We start from the raw sequence: 20,765 nt of genomic DNA on the forward strand, positions 1-20,765 counted from the left end.
TTTTGTGACATTACTTTTTTTCAATTATTTATTATTCTTTAATCGTCCTAAGGAACGATACACATCTATAGAAATTTAAGCCTAAATAAGTAAGAGATGCACTCGGTATGACTACATAGATTACTCTTTTTTTAATGTTAGGATTCCATTATAAAAATTATTTAGTGAAGACAATGTATAAATAAACTTTCTAAAAAAAACGTAAACTACTCAATAGTAGTATACTTTTGAAGAGCTAGAAAATTAGGAAATTTACTGTAATGATAGATGTACAAAAATATAACAAGCTTAATTAAAATTATGATAACAATGACTTCAAGTTTCTTTCTACAATCACAAAAGATATTTATAAACGTCTTATTTTTATTGTAGCTTTAGGAACGACATAACAAGTATTGCACTACAAACTCACTAGTAACAATATTTGGACACACCCACTAAAAGATGAGAGGACAGTATTGATTGCACTGATTGTAAATACCAATTTAGTATAAAGTAGACAGGAACATTCATACTAAGCAGAGATGGATTGTAGCTAACAAAGGAATCCAGGGCGCACGTTTCATTCCTGTTTGGGCTCGTCAGTTGGATGTATCTGTATCTGAGTTGATGTTTACCACGGGACTTGAGATCTGTACTGTTTACCTCAGACGCCATCACTTTATCTTGTTGGCTGCTGAGCCTAGATAGGTTTTGGAATGACGTGAACTCCAATTTATTTGTATTGGTAGTTTGAATTTTCCTATCGATGGTTAAAGCTGCAATCGACCAGTCTCTTTTGACATTCATTTATCATATTCAGATTGCCTCGACATTGTCATTCAGCCAAAAGTATTTGAAGCAGAGATAAATGCTTGTGACAGAATGACAATAACAAGGTAATCTTCACAGGATAGATGAATACCAAAATAGACTGATCAATCAAATTCCTAAACATCAATGTGAAGATTCAAACAACTAATATATATGATAGTTGAATTCATGAGTCGATTTAAGCCAGACAACCATGGAGAACCTGGAAGTACTATAAGGCTCATGAATTCAAATATTAAATTACTACAATCCCCACAAACCTCCATTCTGACAATATTTATGAATTAAAACTGTTCATAGTTCCTAAACCACGAAGTAATCTTGGTCAGACCACCATTTAAAATCTGGAAGCACTGGATGTTCATTTTGTCCTAGCGTGATACTCCTCAGAAGTGAGAATCCATGACCTCCCATCGGGAAACTGAACTCAAGACCTTAGATTTCTCACGTGAACGTTTAATCTTTAGAAAATTGACCCAAGTTAGATATTAACATTGTTGGATGCCGTCGCAGTGGTCTGTAGTTTAGATATCCTCACTCGAGACAGAAGTTTCTGAGCTCAGTTCCCGGATGCAAAAGTCCCATGCTAGAAAGAAACGCCTATTTGTTGCTTCCAGGTTTCCAATAGTGATATAACAAAGATCAGCTCATGTTTCAAAAAGTACGAAGATTCCACAATCTCTACAAAGTATGACACAGACAAGTAGTAATTTGTAAAATATTAAAACTGTAATTGTTTGATGTCAAATGATATAAAACGTGAAAAGTCTGGTAATCTTTAACGAAAGATGGAAAAAATTAAAAATAGTGCTTGTTCATAGACCAATTCGTTGAGATTTCCTTACAGGTGATGTCTTCCCAACCTTAGCGAAGTTACACAGATTCAATTGAAACAGAAAAGTTTAAAATAAGCATATAAGAATTGGAGAATAAGAACTATTTTGAGAATAATTTCTTACAATTATGTCAGGAACCATATTTCCAATGGTAATATTCATTTTAAAGGTAGATTTGAGCACCGAACATGAAAAATGTTAGATCTGTACCATTCAGTTACAATTTCATCTTCTAATTATTGAGAATTAAAATGCCTAGTAATGAACCCAACAGATGTGAATGAAATCAAAAATGGATCACAGATTTTGATATCTATCGTATGATAAAAGGTAAGCCCATTTTCTTAGATAATGCGAAATAAACACTCTGAAGAAACCTGTTCATTAACAAATGTTCAAAAAATTAACTCAATGTAGTTAACAGGAAATAAATTGCCCCCCCATATCAATCTTAAACTAGTCGAGAACTGGGTTAGAAGATAACCATTCCTCAATTCTGTCGTTGTTCTATTTAAATCAAGTGTTATAATGGAAAACCAAAAGTTTACATATTCAATCACCATTTAAATAATTTTTTCAAGCATAAATAATCCTTAACATTTCATCTCAATTTACTGAACTACAACAAACTAGAATATTTACATATAATGTGATTCAGGTTTACGTAACAATAGTAATTCAATCACTTTAATGATCATGTGAAAATTGTGTACTTTTCAGGATAATGAATGACTTGTAATTTTGATTCCTGTATTCGAACTAGATTTTTACAACAATTATTTTTGGAACTTATTTCATTTATGATCATGATATAACCAAAAAAGGGAAAAAGTAAATTTCGTTACTGAAAAAATTCCCCGGAATTTCTTCTGAACATTAATTGTTGGGTAAACTTGGAGGAATTAAGTCTGAAGTAATTAATTTCTTGATTTCAACAACAACATTCTCAAGGTGTATAGGAATTTTCTAAGGTTTTTAAGTGGTCTAACAAGTTTTCTGGTTGGTTTCGAACTACTTAATACATAAACTTCTAGTATGTATTGTAAAATGATTTCCCAGAATTCAACTAAGAAAATCAATTTAGTATTTAGTATTTGTTAATTCTCTTTAAAACACTTTAGTAAATGTTTAATATAGGTCATTTGGATAACGTAACAAGCAATACTCTAATTATTTGAATGATCTACAGTACATTTTAACCTGTTAGACTGTAGCATTTGCTAGTTTATAGTCTATTGAATGTAATACCAACATTCTTGATTATTAATTCACTTAATAAACTAATTTTAAATAAGAAAAGGCTCAAATATCTGATGCAGCTACTGACTCCCTTCATAGAATTCTTAAACATAAACGTCCATATATAATAATTCGGTACGGTAGTGAAATTTAATCAAAATTTCGGTTATTTACAATAACTAAAATTGAACGAATTGGTAACAAGTGATTTTAACCACCCATAATTCATATCATATGAGATTAGTTATACAATGTGTATTTAGCATAAAGGTTACATTAATTCTTAAATAAACTAATTTATTTTAAGGTGAATTTTAACCAACTTCCTAAGTGAATTGAAAAAATATTTTAATAGTTTTAAGCCTATTGATAGTTTACTGAATCAAAAATCATGTTAAGAAATTGATATGATATTCGTATACATGAAATATATGTTACAAACTTAAACCCATTCTTCAGGTAAGCCAATAAGATATGATCTTAGGATACTTTAAGATGCCCTGGTACGGCCGAGAGTGGGGAGAGTCCTCTCTCCCTCTCGAAATGCTCTCACATGGACACGCGTATATAGCCTCTGACAGAGAAGTCCTACTCACTGCCTTCTCGTGGCGGGGTTATTGTTTACAAAATTAAGAGGACGAAAAGCGAAAGTCCGGTGCTCTAACAGGGCCGGTGTACACGGAAAGTTCACTCAGGGGAGTTGGAAAACCCTGATTTCAAACCATGGGACTGCATCTCTTCACGATACTCCACTGCTTGTGGATCAGACATTTTGGCCAAAGGCTCCGGGTATGGCCCCCTAAGAAAACCACCTGTTTCGGTTTGGGCACCCAAATAGTATCACAGCCCTCACACAAATCAAATGAGATTTGTGTGGCGCATATGTATCTGATGCCCTTTTGTACCAATATTTATGTGTTTAAATAAATAAATAAATAAACTTAAACATCCCGATTTTCGAATGATTATCCTGCAGCAAGATTACAAATTATGAATGATATCAATCCTAAATCACATAGAAAGGGGGAATTGAGAGAAGTAGTGTCTTTGTCTTTTCATAACTAGGAACGTATCAACTTTGCAGAGTAACTATTCAGCGACAGGAAAATAAAGTTTGAACTAAGGTATATTTTCGCAAACTCACTATTGTTTATTCATTCAGAGTCACACTACAATTGGCCTGGGCACAAGATCTGATTAGTTTAAATGCTGCTTACTGAATAAAAATGGCGGTATTATGAATACAGTACTTTAGGACAGTTCCTTACTGATAATCTGCGGTCTAATTTTTCCGTGAATATGAAGAAACTGTTTGCTTTTGTAGGAAAAATTAGTCCATCAAAGCACATCTAAGGTGACCTATTTGAATTCAAATAAATAATTAATTACCAGTGTGTTTGAATTGAATCATAATAGACAGTAATTAATAGTGACTACTTCACCCACCCGAAGTTACCTGTGACGGATTTCATATAACTTAAAAACAATTTCTGATGACTAGAACGTATTATCTATTTAATATTTTTAAAAGCCTTTTTCAAATTAAATGAATGCTACTTATTCGACAAAAACCACAGCATTGAGGTATCCCTTTAGGTTGATTCTCCACTAGTCATATTATTTCATAATACAAGATTGCTTATTTCCATTAATAGCATACAATATTCAACAAATGACATGCTGAAAAAACTGTCTTTATGCAGAAGGTATCCGTCAAAGATTTATCTCAGTCGGTATATCACGTAAACTAATAGAGTTTTACATTCTCTACCACTGAACTCTAACCTCATCGTTCTGGATTGACAGTGAAAGAACGACGATTCGCGTTTCTTACCTCCTCAGTAAATGTTAAGATAATGTTTAATAATCTTAGAAAAAATGGTGGTTCGTTTAAATGATATCAAAATAAGTGTTCAATGTGTCCAGATGTTCACTTTTTGTGTAGTGGGAAAATTTATTCGCTAACTTTAACTCACAAACAGTAAACATATTGTTATGTAAGTATATTTCATACAAGACATCATTTAGTTCGTTCAATGAGTCTAATAAACATGTTGAGTAATATGATTTATTAAGACCTCCAACTGAAGTTTTAAAGTTAATGACAAACGTGTTTTTCATTCCACATCTTCAGCTGTGCTACACTGGCTATGCCTTAAGTTAATTTGTATTGCATTAGATTCATCATAGGCTAGAAGTAATGGACAAAGTGGTTTGTATATAAGTCCTCAGTCCCTTGAAGGCAGTTGAAGTATTGTGAAAACTATATTTTGCTCAATAAGTTCCATGTAGCACATACGTTTAACTATATGATACACTAATGAGGGTACTTGGAAATTCCTGAACCAAATTGAATTGATCTAACCGTACCATAGATTATTTAATAAAATAATAAGTCGAAACAAAAGTTGTTAAGAATATTTTTGATGAATTCACTTGGTATTGTTTGTTTGAATCTTCCTAGTGATTTTTAGGACTGCAATTGATCAGTCTCTTATTGGTATATGTGCATACTGTGCGGATTGCCTCAATATTGCCTTAAGTCACAAGCTTTATAAGCAAAGATCTTTGCTTATAATATTTTTGATGGTTGAATGTGTTGTCATTCTCCTTCAGATTTATTGACAACACTTTCAATCTCATTTCTTCATTCTGTACATAAAATGGACAGCTTAGACAGTATTAACATTATTATCATATCAGTGAAAATTGTGGGCATAAATATCTGCATTTAGTTTACTAGTAACCATTCCATCATATAAATTGTAATATGCACAATTCTTATTTGAATAAACTTCAACTAGAAAAGGATTATTTGAAAATAACGGAAATTTACATGGCAAGAAAACTGTATGCTCTGACTTGGGAATGTCATATGAAGCATAATGGAATTAACAACCGGTGAATTTACACTGTTACTTAAATGACTGTAATCTGGAACTGCATACAGATACTTCATTTCTTAACATTTATTTGCCCATTTTGTAGTAATCACTTACTAAAAAGCTTTGTCTTTCTTGTAAAAAAGGATTACGTTAATAGAAAAACACATCAACTCCTTTGGCTTGAATATTGATAACAGAAATATCATTGACACCAATCATTTTTCATATTTACTGAACTGTTGGTTTGAGGTTAAATAAATAATTCTTCACCAGCTTTAACCCGACCTCAATTACTAAGTATTTTTAGGTTAAACTTTATATAAGCTAACTTGGTATACATCAATGTTATTAATAATACTGGTCCTCAGTATTCTTAACAAAGGAATTACAGAATATTTCATTCATAGCTAACCAAACATCAAAGGTTTAAGCTATGAATCCACTGGAAAGTACATCTTCAGATTTTATAGTATATATTTAACATCGAACCGAGAGTCGGATGAAGAGAGCCTTAGTTCATAAACTCTGTTGACTTCTGATTAATCACTTTGATTTGTGAATCACTACACGATATACATCATTTTGGGACCTAGAATTATTGTGTGAAAATGAGAGTATTTTTGAAATATAGCTTTTCAACAGATCTATGTCTAGTCCCTGCTTCATCATTTTTTCAAACCTCCCTTGTTTAGAGAGTTATCACCACTCTGTAGGTATAAGCAGTAATAAAGAAAACAGAGATTTTCTTGTTTGTAGATACCTTTTTTTATGTAAAAATCATTTAAATTTGCTAAACAATTTGGAGAATACAAAGCATCAACCATAGAGCAGTTAGTAAACATGACTGACAACCTTATTATATGGTTAAAAATCTCATTCAGTCCTAATGTATGGTGATCTTTAAAAATGTACTAACAATAAGAAACTTTACTACAGTAAATTTCGTACCTAAATACAACGGTTGTATGTGTCATAGTTTGTGGTTTAAATTCACTTACACTCATTCCATCATTTTAATCACTACATAATCTGAATTACATATATAAGAAACATCTATTCATTGTAATTTTGTCATCTCAGTCATTAAATATCAGGTCAAATATCAAATATTGAGCTATTCTCTTCCTTAACTAGATTTTTGCTTAGCCACGCTGGGAGGTGTTGATTAGCACGAGAATGTAAGTTATTAAAACTCTAACCAATATAGCTTGCTCTACAACAGCAATAGAATTGATAAATACAAAACGAGCTGGTCATTCTAGATTATTCATCTTTTAGCCTCGGTCTCACCGATGAACGCGTAGAAAACATTAGTCGAAGTTCTTCAGAGTTGAATGATTTCCGGACTGCATGGCCTCTGGATTAATATTTCTCTAGTTGCATTCCCTCTGAATTGTAGACGTATGAACACGGATTTCTTAATCACTATTTTTATTTCGCCTATTCTAACCTTCGTGATAATATATTCATATTCGTCCTTCCTAAGTGTTATTACGCGAGGCGTTCAGCTCTCCTTCAAGCATATTCGTAGGACATATAGTGCGTATTTGAGAACTAAGAGTTTTGATCAGGCTTCTTTTTTACTGTAGAGGTATAAAGCTAAAGGAATGAGTGTACTGCCCTGTCCGGTATTTTTCTGTTTGACTATCTTTTTATTGATCCGTCGGCTCTCTTAGTTAAGAAAACATCCAAAAAGACTATGCTACCTTCACTTTCTTCTTCAGATATAAACTTAATGGCTGGGTGTACTTCATTAAATTGCCTAAGAATAACTAGTTGTGATCTGCTATCTTTACGGAGGATGAACGTGTCATCCACATGTCGATCGTAAAATGTGAATTTTTTAATAATTTTTTTAAGTGGACCATTTTATATTTTGGCTAGAAAAGTGTCAGCCGGCGTGGGACCCAATAGTGATTCCATTTCAACGCCACCTCTGTCTATGGACTTCTCCTCTAAACTTGAAATTCCTATTCATGGTGCATTTCAGTAATAACTCTTTTACTACACTAATTGGAATAATAGTTACGATTTCGTTCTCTCCGAGTTGTTTACATATATATTTTAGTCCTAATGACTGGAACACTTGTGAACAATGATATTAAATCCAAAGACACCATCGTTTGTTCCATAGTATTTGCCTTTTTGATCTTGTCAACAAATTGAAGAACATCCTTAACACTATACTTTACAAGTTTTTCGTGGAATGGTTTTAATAGTTACCAACCACTTAGCTATATTACGATATGGAGAGTTATATATATCAAAAATTGATCTTAACGGGATACTCGGTTTGTGCACCTTCGGTAATCTCTACAATCTTGGCAGATGAGTTCCCACAGATCTGGTCATTTCATATAGACCTGATAAAGCTATCTGTTGGTCTCTGAGCTCCCTCAAAGATCTGGTTTGTTCATTCTCTATCATATTATTGAGATCAATTCGGTCAGTTAGTTTTTGAAATTTTAATGTCATCTAAACTGGTACCCATTTTGTCAATATCATCACTCTTATTCACAAGAAAAGCTCATAAACCCTTGTCAGGTTTCGTAATCAATAACGTTTCATCCCTTAGAAGTATGTTAGCAATTTATTCATGCTTCTTTGTAAAAATGTTTTGTAGTTAGGTATACTGTTTTCATACTGGCAACTACAGTCTACAAGATTTGATTTCAAATGTTCAAGTTGTTGATCAGAATTTTCAACAAAGTCCGTGGTCTAACTATGTAAATTTCCGAACTGTATATCTGTATCTATGTGGTCGGAGTGATTACTGTCTTGATTGGTAAACTGTATATTGTACTACATTACGTAACAAGCAACACCGGTACTTGGTTGAATACATTACTTTTTATTGATAAGTAGAGATGCATGACTCGATATCTTGTTTGATTTTCGATCGATTTCTCATTTAATTAACAACTCAAATGATTTCTTACTATACTTTACCTATGTATTTCGTATGCTTGCACTAAGGTTCAAAAAAATACTGCAGTATTTCAATCGATAATTACCCTAGCCGAGGATATATAGAGGTAACATTTTATTGCTGAAATATTCCGCTTTACATCTGTTGAAATTTATTCATATACAGGTTCGTTACAAAACACATATTCTTCATCAAAATATATCTTTTTGGCAAAAATTAGTGTGGAATTTTTTTTGCATTCCAATATCGTTAATTTATATCTGTTGATAACTAATGCATTGTCAGTGATTAAATGGTGTGGATCTGAGCCTTAAGAATTTAAATATTCAGCGATTTTACCATGATTTCTGGCTTCGTAACATGCATTGAGATTTCATCATTTGAAGATATTGTCTGTAAACTTTACACACTGAGGAAAGTTGGAAGCTAGACATGCAACGTTAAACATGGTTACTACATTAAAAATGATGTATTTTGTGAAACGAGATGTAGAAATTCTAATCATTATATCCCCTTTAAGTATATCTCTGTCAGTTTATTGTCGAATGAAAAGTAGTGTTACTTTTAATTTAGCAGGACTTCTATGCATATTAGAAGTAAACATAAATCAAAATACATTAACTTAACACATTTTTTTTACTGCTCAGAGTTTTTCCAATGAATGGCTATTATATTTGGAATACTATTTGAAATACTGGAATCTTAATCACATTGAGGATTAGTAATACTACTACTATCGTGCTTCCTAAAATGAAGTACGTTGAACAGAATTCAAACATGAAATTTGATGGCATTATATGTAAAACTTATATTTGAAATAATCCTGAAAATTCAAATTTCAATGATCCCGACGCTTTACGTGACAAACTAGCCCGACCTTCAACAATCGAAATTATCATCAATAAATAAGGTTTAAAATAATTTTATTAACCTTTGATAATTTTGATCTTGATTAGTCTACTGAAGACCATTGAACCAGTGTGGCAGGTGAAATGTTGGAATTACTTAAATTTCAATCGCTGAACTCAATTCAAATATTATTTCGACATCTATCGTCGTCTATACACTTGGCACTTAATTTTGCTGGAACCATTCGTTCAAATATTGACGAATATCCACATACACTGGGACTGAACTGTTGAAAACTACCTCTCTACCGAACATCACTAGAAATAAGGTGATCCTTTTTTTTTGAGGAACATCATGCTCATACATTATAATCAGTCAAACAATTTGGTTCATATCCCATGTTTGTTTTAAAAGTAACAATTATCTGTTTATGAAAAGGATTTTATTATGCAAAACCGTACTATCCCTTTCTATTCGTAAACTAAATTAAAATGACAAACAAATCTGATTAAAAAAAGGATTAACAATAGTCAAGTATGATTGTTTACTTTATAAACACTGATGAGCTTTTACGCACAAATCTGAGGTTATACCCCCCGCACTCATATGAACGCGTTTGTGGTATGTAAATGTTATACTGAAAGAAACTCAATCATTCATTCATAGTTGTAATTAGTTAATTTCAGTATGAAAATACTAATATGTTATCATAAGTTCATTCTGACACCAAATAACATGTTTATATTTTGTTTTCAATGCATGCTCTAAATCAGTTATATGTGAAACATCCTGTATTTCACAAGTACATTTCACCTGAACTTGAAGTATACCTGATGTTGACCAAATACGTTCGTGACTAATGTCTTTTATGCTATGGATATAAAAATGGAAAAGTAAAAATTCATGAAGAATTAGTTGATGGAAAAATAGATTTATGAACTTGGGTAATTGTTTTTATGTTAATAGGTTATTAAACCAAACTACAAGATATGCTAGTAACAAGTATTTTAATTAATCTGGTATGAACCTAGTCAATCAATTATTTGTGTAAATTGAACTCCTTAACTACTCATAATCCCGCTTAAATTGTTTACGATCTATAAGTATGTATGTAATGAGCAATTAATTTAAATATAAATTAACTGACTTATATAGCGTACTCGCATAGTCAAATAGGAAGGTGACTAGCAAATAAAAGTGACTAATTTCAAGATAAACACTTACCAATGTTACAATGAGCAAATTTCAAGGACTAAGACACTATTCAAACGAATTTTAAACCTAAATAGTAAATGGACAATTATTAGGTTCATCATAAATCGTACCACCTTGAATTCAATGAACAAAATTTCATTGCACAACATTTCCAAAGTCAAACTAGGATAATGTGACTAATTATTAGAAAGAATTTTTTAATGATTGACTGGACTAATTATTTAAGCAGTTTAAAAGTCCCCATAGAACATTGTCAATTTTTAAAAAAAGGCAGTGTTCATCCTAAAATAACTAGAGTGAAATTACAGTTCAGTCGGAAAACTCACTGAACAAAATATCGACTTGGTCTTTCACTTGTCTGGAAATCCTAAATTGAAAAACTGAATATGTTAAAAATTGAGCTAATATCTCGAAACTACAAATTACTAATGATAATAAGTTTAAGAAATAATGCAACCAATATATTAACTTACTTAGCTCCAATATCGTTCAAAATTAGACATAGTTCTGAAATACTTTCAGGTCGATCATTTAAAACAACTATGAATCGACAAAGATGACCTTCAAGTGCTAAACCTTTATCAATAACACGATTTAGTGTTGAAATATCAATATTCCCTCCACTTAAAATGCATACAACTCTAAAACATAAGGAATAATGAGAACAATTTTTTATTAGTTGACAGAGTTAGTAAATTTTTTTGTGGATTTTACAACAATTTCCATCAAATCACTTTAAATAGTCGTTTGACTTCTCTCCCATGCTAGGTATTATATTCAATCATTCGTCTTTCAGTTCGAATGTTGGGTCTCCTAACTAAATAATTCAGACGAACAATTGATTAGAAATATTACAAAATAACGTAAGAGTAGCTCAACGTTTATTTTACTTATACGTAAAGTCACAGGGCTTGCTAGTCTCTATAAGAAGTCTATGAATACAGATTGAATATACTTTCAGTATTTGGATAAAGCTAGTGAGAGATAGTTGTCATATCAGTCCCCAAGTTTGTTTTAATTGTCAGATGTTTCAGAATATTTTCAGTATAGTAGATAGCTTTGACATTTTTATACCCACATTGTAGTTAGTCTCAGAGATAAGATGGCTGGCATATTTCCTTTCGAATATGCGGTTCCAAAGACTGAATTTAATGTAAAGTTGATAGTAAAAACACGTTCGAATTCTATCCCAGTTAGTTGCATTGGATACATTAGTTAACTGAAGAACGGGAGCACTAACATTATGTATATTTATAGCTTACCCTGACAATGTCAGACTATCTTCTTCCTTGATTTGCGACTTAGGTGGAACGTATGTTCACTAGAAAAATTGGGATGCTACCAACATGGCATGGTCCATAAAATCAAATTTAGTGTAATACTCCGAAAATCCAAATACTCACTTTTTTCCGATTAATTCAGGCAAAACGTTTGCCATAATTAAAGCTAATGAAGTAGCCCCAGAACATTCTACAACAGATTTCTCAAATTCTAATAAACGAACAACTGCACGATAGATATATGTTTCATCGATAGTTATCACTTTATCAACCAATTTATGAGCTGTTTCAAATGAATTCACACCAGCCACAGAAATAGCCAGGCCTGATGAAAGAACAAATAATACATTTAGTCTAAAATATTATGATAATACTAAAGGATATAAGCCATCTATGTGATTGAAATTACTCAAAGAACTATGGATGTTAAGACATTAGGTAGAGGACTTTTTTTACCTAATATGGTGGACATTATAAATTAACCAATGAATGCTCAGTATTAAATACGAGCATAGATTTGCTATTAAGAAATCTACATCACAGTTAACGGGAAAATAAAAGCTAATCACAAATAATGGTTATGACTTCGACCACATTTCCCCAGTAATTAATCACTATATTGTATGATGTCGATAAGAAATGTAAAATAATCATTATAATGGTATTATATAATCTTCGGAAGATAAACTTAGAGTTCATTTGATATACAACACTGTAGCAATGACGGAAAAACTTTAGTAGCTGAAACAATGAAGATTAATAATGTTGGCATTACAGTGATGCTTTTCTTAAATCTTTTTTCAGTTCCTGAATGCTCATCAACTCATAAAATAGATACTGTGATTTCAAACTAGATCTAGGGTTATCTGACAATGAAGGGAATTCTAAAAATCTAATGAAGCTTTAGAACGTGCAAAAAAACTTAACTGGTAAAAGAACTATTCTAGAGATTTTAATTACATCATGAAAACTCTGATGTAAGCTGATCTACGTCTTAAACAAAACTAATTTATTTCAATAGATTACTTACTATAACAGTCGAACTAAATGAGATTAGCAAATATATACGGAAAATAAGAATAGTCCTAAGTTGCTGTGGTTCCTATGTATGGATAAATCAAGTGAAATACGTTTTCAAGATTTCACTACCCAATGATTTTCGAGAGTACTTAATACGATTAGACAAAAAGATGACAATACTTGAGTCAACATTTTCTTTCCTTTCAATATAATCTTCATTTAATGTGAAATGGGAACTTTCATTCATTGTGATAATTATGTCCCCTGTATCAATTCAGCTGTGTGTTCACTGAAAATCAGTAAGAATACGTTTAGGTTATCATTAACGTTGATTTACTGAACCATAAGTTGGGAGTTATGTTCAGTTCACTGGTATAACAACATTATTTCTATGTCAACTGAACTAACACTGATGAATTATAATAAAGCCCTAGTGAATAAGCTACATAATCAATCGAGATTAATAATAATAATGTGATTATAGCTGAGAACCAAACAGAGTTGATACGTACATAACAGCGGTAAAATATGCATGCATAACAGTACTTGTTTGCACTGAATACCTAGTAAAGGAGTTAGATGCATTTTTGATTCCAAATGAGGAATAGATTTAAGAACTTTGTAAAAGAATTTCAATGAAGTACATAAAACCATGTTAACTGATTGGAAAATTAAACCACATGACGTTTTAATATGTGTGATATAAGTATTTAGATGAGAGAGATAAAAATTTACTGGCAATCTGTTTGATTACAGACAAAATATAATATTAAAAGAATTCTATACCATCTGCAGATGATTGACAATTTTCTGTGTAGACTGGTTTACCAGCGAGCATAGCTTCATGAAAACCAGGACAACGATTAGATTCTACACCCTAAAATTCATATAAGATAATTACAGTATAAAGATTTTCATTACCAAGACAAGTTGTTAATTATCCATTTAATTGATTATAAGAATATTCAATATAAAAGTAATTGCTTATACCAAAATTTATTTATCAGACAATAAACAAATAAATTCCATTCGTTTAAATGGCTACAAATATAATTCATCATTATTCATTTTACCTCCAATTATATAATCATAACGCGAGAGTCCATGTGACTCGAATAAGAACTAGGACTATGCCTCAACTAGTTCTGTCATCAATCGATTACTTCCATTATATCTTAGTTTAATAGAACTTATAAGATTATTTCGAATTTTAGCCTAAATTTTTTTTAGCAGTAAATATTGGAGTTGACAACCATGTTCTTTGATGTTTTTCCGAAACTGACAGACCAACCTGTATTTGAATTTGTTCGAAGTTTTATAATTAATGTAGACAGAAGGTAGAAAACATTGTAAGTCGTGATAAAAGTAATACTTTCAACTACTTTTTGTTTTTTAATGACTAACCGGTCAAGTACAGTATTGCTAAAAATAACTTGAAAATGTCCTTAACATAAAAAGAAATTTCTTCCGACTAATGCGATGATATAGAACTTCATGGTGAATAAAAAAAATACGACAATTCCTCCGTTTTAAAGGTTCTGTATAATACTTGAATGTAATCAGTAGAACTACTTTTCATTCATATTTAGTTCGCTTTAATGATATAGCACAAATAAAGTCCATTATGATTAGTAAGTTTCTCAGAATTATAAAACATAAACGTATCTATATAAATACTAGTTCAACTAATGACCAGTTACTTCCAACCAAAATTAAAAAAACTCCCTGAAAAAATAAACTCATAACTTACTTCACTTCAAAGTTTACACTCATGACATTATTCACAAGGACAATGAGAATTTCACGGGTAAACGATCCATTTTTAAAGATAGTATCAACAGAACCACCCTAATGACACTTGAATCTTTCAGTAATAACATGAGAAATTACCTTATTCTATTAAAAAAAAACTAAATATCTTTACTACATTTAAAAATGATCATGAGTAGGTATTTCGATGGAATCAACTTACAACTATCATAACTTCTGGTCGAATAGATTTAACTGCCACACAAAGTCCAGCTAATAAACCACCTCCACCAACTGGTACAATAATAGCATCCACATCAGGAACTTGCTCTAAGATTTCTACACCAATAGTACCTTGTCCAGATAAAATATGTGGATGATCATAACTATAGTGGAAAGTAAGAAACTATGTCAGATTATCTGTTGAAGACTTAATTGTGATAGCATCGTAATACATATGATGCGGTAAGAATTACATCAGATAATAAGGGATTAATACTTTTGGGAAGTGAATGATGTATAGCTTATTTGTTTATTTTATTATTAGCTTTATTCAATACTACATTTTTTTATACAATATAGAATTCTCAGAGCAAAGTATTTCAACAGGTTCCCGTTTCTTGATGAAATCTGACGATAAATATTGAGTGATCGCCAATTAAGATGTTAGCAGTTCAGGAATTGAGATCTGAATAATGTACATTCTGTTTCATGTATATTGCCATTAATCACAATGTCTCTGATTGTACTCTTTCTTAACTTGTACAGAGAAAAGTCATGAACTTTTCACAAACGCACCTGAATAGGTTGTGCAATTAGTTGACATAATGATCTGTTGAAACAAACAAAAGACAGATAACTTGTTGAAATATCTAGATGGCAGTAACACGTAGCCCAGATATTCAAGCAGGCCGTCTTTATTTCATTGTTTAACTCACTGTTAAATGATTTGTAGTGGCTTAGCTTCGTTAATCAATCACCTTGATAGCCGTTATTACATAAACCCCAATGGCGCTTGAAATCAGAAGGCAATAAGATGCGACGACTACAGTTCACTAGCAGATAGCTCAGATAACAAAGCTACAAGCACATCAACCGGATTTCAAGCAGAAAGGCGAACATATGTGTGCGAGCGAATACAAAGGCGAATTTATACTTCAATCGCATAAGGGCACACCAAGGTAAGGCAAAGTCTAACAATAGGATTTGAGTATATGTATATACAAAGAATGATTCACTGAGCGATGTTTAAGCAATGTGCATAGGCTGTCATGTGATCAAGCTACACGTTTATACACACAAGATAGTGATCATCATGGATCAAAGAAATAAACGAGCTGTTACTGTTCTAACAACTTTGTCTGTTAAGTAAGTTAACAAAAGGGCTTGACCAAAATTAACCATAATCGATATTGATTGCAGGAGAGTTGTTATAATTTTTTTTAATGACGTTTATTCGCCTGTTCAGCACTTTGTACATAAGCGTGTTATTTTTGTTAGATGAAAAAGTCTCATCTACTGGACAGCCTTGTCATCCTTTTGATGTCTTTTTTTAACAGTTCAGCCTGATGAGCAGGCATTCCTTGGGCACACTGTACAATTTCATTTTCATCTATCCATCAATGTTTCATGCGTTTATATCACCATAAAAAAATCGTTCAGTTATTATCAAACCATCTTCCGTAACAAACAATATGATTTTTAATGTGTGTTTCTCAATCTTGGTGAAAATATTATTATTGTTATTATTATTACTTCATGCAATAAACGTTTCAGAGAAAACACTTATTTGATGACAGAATCAAAAATGGAAGTCATCGCGTAACGTTACCGGAATTCATGAAAAATCATTAACTTTCCAGTCAATGTTTACATTTGGAGATTAGACAAGATAACTACAAGATTTTAAATTTACTTTCAAACTATTTATATGGTTTTAATTACCATTTTCATTCAAAATTGGTGATATTTCTTATGTTATTATGGTTTACAAGGAATACTACTCTAGAATTGTCAAATAATTACCGTCAAACTATAGATGCCTTGCAAACTTAACAAAGATTGTCTGTATTGCACACTAAATGTTCCTGCATTTGAGAAAAATGGACGCTGAACATTAGGAGTTTTGGTAAGTAAAGATGGACAGTGGCTAGCAGTGGAATCCAGGACGCGCGTTTCGTCCTATTTGGACTCGTCAGCTGGATGTACCTGCATCTCAGAGTTGATGTTCACTCTGGGACTCGAACCCAGTACCCTCGCTTCAAACGCCATCGCGTTATCCACTCGGCCACTGAGTCCTGATAGCCCAAATAGGACGAAACGCGCGTCCTGAATTCTACTGCTAGCCACTATCGATCTTTGCTTACCATGCTTGTGAATTTAGGCTATATCGAGGCAATACGCACAGTATGCACATATGCCAATTAGAGACTGACCAGTTGCAGTCCTAAAAACATCAATAAGAAGATTCAAACAAACAATATTATGCGGATTAGGAGTTTTGCATATACCGTGTTTATGAATACAATAAATGTATATATATAGACATGTTTAAATTGTTTTCAGACTAATCAAGTATCTACTGTGTTTAACTAAACAATAAAATCATATAATTTGAAACTAAATAGTAAGTGATGGATATTAGTTATGTATGATTGTGCTCAAAATGTATGTAAATCAGAAACAATGAAAGCATCATTCTAAAAGAGAATAAATAAATAAATAAACTTACCCATTGATTAAAAGTAAGTTGTTTAACTTTGCTATTTTTGAAGCATACAGTTTACTCTTAAAGTAGAAAAGAGAGAAAGCATATAATGTTCACAATGAAAATTACTTTAAAACTGTACGAATATTTCTCCACATTTATAATAATCATAAACTTACTGATTACTAAATTTGAAGTCTTTTTACTTGGAATCTGTATATCTTGAGAAATCGATATTTATTCCGTAACTGAAATAGTAATTCTATAATTAACTCTAAATAATAACTATAACATCAGTTTAGGGGGTTAAATGTAAACAACTGAACCTCATGACACTCCGCTAAAGGTTTTATCTTTACTATGAAATATAAACGATTTGTAGCTTAGCAGGATGATTTCGTTGTATTTATGTTCTCTGAGCTTGTTAATTCAATCGTGCTTTCACTGTCTTTCTAGACAACATCATCAGTTCAAACTAAAGACATAAAGGACCTATGGAAATTTATCTACAGGTTACCAGTAGCATGTTTTGTTTTCTTTACCTTTGATCATTAGTTGTCAACACGTACCTTGTCATTGCCTGTAGATTTATTTCGATTGTATTTTTCCCTGACTTGATTCTTGATCTGATGGCTGTACATAACTTTTCTGACTGGTAGATAAATTGGGTAGATTTTGATATGTTTATTGATTATTGTCTAAACTGAGTGTAAAGGTTCTAGAGATTTTGTAGTCTGATTTGTGATGCTTCAGTCAAAGATTCCAATGTTTTCCTCAGTCGAGCATATTTCTACAGTTGTCTATATGTATTGATATAGGTAAAGATATGTTGTGGCGTTCAAAAGCCAATCAGTTTTCAAGTAGACGATGATGAAATTTTCTGCCGTTTTGTTTGATTTACTGTTCTTCGTAATTGGAGAGGTTTTTTTAGACAGTGTTCGTCTCACCTTCTGTCGTTTCTTCTTTCTGTTTGCATGAGATTGATTCAGTTGCTTACTTGGGTTGCAAGTATTTCCTATGACTAATGGTCTCAATAGTCTGGTTATTGTAATAATATCCAGCAAGACAATGAAAACTTAACGAATAAATAATATATCCCAGTGAAATTATTTTTAACCAAATTACTGTATGATATTATAGTCTTACGGATGCGTCTACTGCGAAGGAGTAGCATACAAGAACAAAAAAGCTGTTCCAATGTCTCATTATTATCAATAATTATCTGACTGATGTCAACTGAAGATTAAAACAACATTGGAGCCTATGAACTCATTATGATTTACCTCAAGCATTTAGAGAAACTACTAATGTAATATCTCCAGCAAGATTGTTTTGTAGTTAAATAAACTTTTTGATTTATATACTGCACAGAATAACTTTTCCCTAAAAATTTGTAGCGTAAGTGTAGCTATGAGGTCTAAAAGTTACTACAGCTGAGGAATAATACCATCATCTTAAACACAATTTTGATTTGTGGAGATTGCAGTATTTCCACAGTTGAATTCACGAGTCGATCTAAGCTAAACCACCATCTAAAACCTGGAAGCATTGGACGACCGTTTAGTCGTAGTAGGGGACTCCTCAGAAGTGAGCATCAACGATCTCACACGTGAAACTAGAATCCAGGACTTTTGGTCCCACACGAGGACGCTTAACCTCTAAACCACTGAGCCGGCATCAACTGAAATTAGACATTGACACCGTTTTTGCAATCATGAGTTGACTGAGATTGAAAAAGTAAACCACTGAATGCCAGCTAAGTTGTTTTGAAGATAACTTACTTACTGTGAAGCCTAAATGTTTGTGATTCGATCTTTCGTGAGTTTGTGGGTGAGGATTGTCAAGGAATCCGATAATAAGGCTGAGAAAATTTACTTTAGACTCCCTGGTTGATTAATTAAAATCAGTTCGTGATGTGAAATATTTTCCAAATAGATAATCTCGACCAACGACCATTCTAATTATTTTGAAGTAATTAATTGAGTCCTAATTGGCACTCGCCAACAAAGAATATCCATAACCGTGAAGGAAATCATATTTTCTCTGTGATTCAAGCCCATGTCAACCATCTTCATAATCTTATTCGTTAACGCTGAACTATTCGGGTAGCTACTGAAACCCTGTCAAAATAGAATATTTATAAGTGACTTAATACTGGATAGCGACCAATGTCATGTTTGTCTAGTCCTGTGGTGCTAGTCTTAAGTAGTGTCCTCGGCTTAGTAACGTTTGATTATTTAAATTAATTAATCTAAAAATATTGAGCTTGCTTGAAATCATCATTAAGGTACATACGCAATCTTATAAAATAAATGTTCTATCAGTTTCGTAATCAGAAACTACGTAAATGAGTTGATACTAACCTTATACAGGACTGAGAAATCTACACAGGGTGATCACTGAGTATGGGACTCCTCATTAGTGTGCGTCCACGATCCCGCAATGAGATTCGAGCCCAAGACCTTCGGTTTTGCACTCGAACGCTGGGTTTGTGAGGTAATTCTCCGAGTTCTAATGAGAAGCCATGATCAGTAGAGTTAATCCGTGCCAGGTAGAGACAGGTATCTACCTGTGACAATGCAAGATGGTCGCGCAATTTCGTGGATTGGTTGACGTTAGACATTGACACTGTTGGATGCCGACTCAGTGGTCTAAAGGTTAAGTGTTCGCACGCGAGACCGAAGGTCTTGGATTTAAGTCTCATGTGTGGGATCGCGAATGCGTACTGTTGAGGAGTCCCGTACTAGGAAGAAACGGCCTTCCAGTGTTTCCAGGTTTCCAATGGTGGTTTAACATCAATTGGTTCATGATCTCAATCAGAAAGTTTATGTTATTACATGCATAATGTTTTGGATTCATAGTTTTTCTTAATTTCGCACTGAACTGTTTTAATCTAAAGTGCAAATAGATTAGTTATATCCCGATTAATAATTATAAGGCATTCACTTATAATCTAAAACAACGATGAAGAAATTTGAATGACAAATTAACTGAACTTAAGTGGAGATACGTATATAGGTTCCTTTATACTAACATATATAAATCCGGTAATAGATTTTACTAACTGGCACATGATTAAAGGGAATTAGCTTTGTTCAAGCAGAAAAATAAAACAATATAATTATTGAATTCACTTAGTATTGTTTGTTTGGATCTTCCCATCGATGTGTTTAGGACTGCAACTGGTCAGTCTCTAATTGGCATATGTGCATACTGTGCGTATTGCCTCGATATACCTTAATT

The 20,765-nt window shown here is 32.3% G+C and overlaps 1 protein-coding gene across 1 annotated transcript in view; it reads right to left on the bottom strand.

The window, feature by feature from the left end:
• Positions 1-17,603: 17,603 nt before the first annotated feature.
• Smp_137520 (threonine dehydratase/deaminase, putative) overlaps positions 17,604-20,765 on the bottom strand; it is a gene marked incomplete at both ends in the record, with an annotated part of 10,612 nt that continues 7,450 nt past the window's right edge. The window contains one exon of the mRNA XM_018790993.1: positions 17,604-17,672. Coding sequence (XP_018645784.1) covers positions 17,604-17,672 — 69 coding nt within the window. The remainder of the gene's footprint in view (positions 17,673-20,765) is intronic.

The sequence above is a fragment of the Schistosoma mansoni genome, assembly GCF_000237925.1.
Source record: "Schistosoma mansoni, WGS project CABG00000000 data, chromosome W unplaced supercontig 0115, strain Puerto Rico, whole genome shotgun sequence".
Lineage (NCBI taxonomy): Eukaryota > Metazoa > Platyhelminthes > Trematoda > Strigeidida > Schistosomatidae > Schistosoma > Schistosoma mansoni.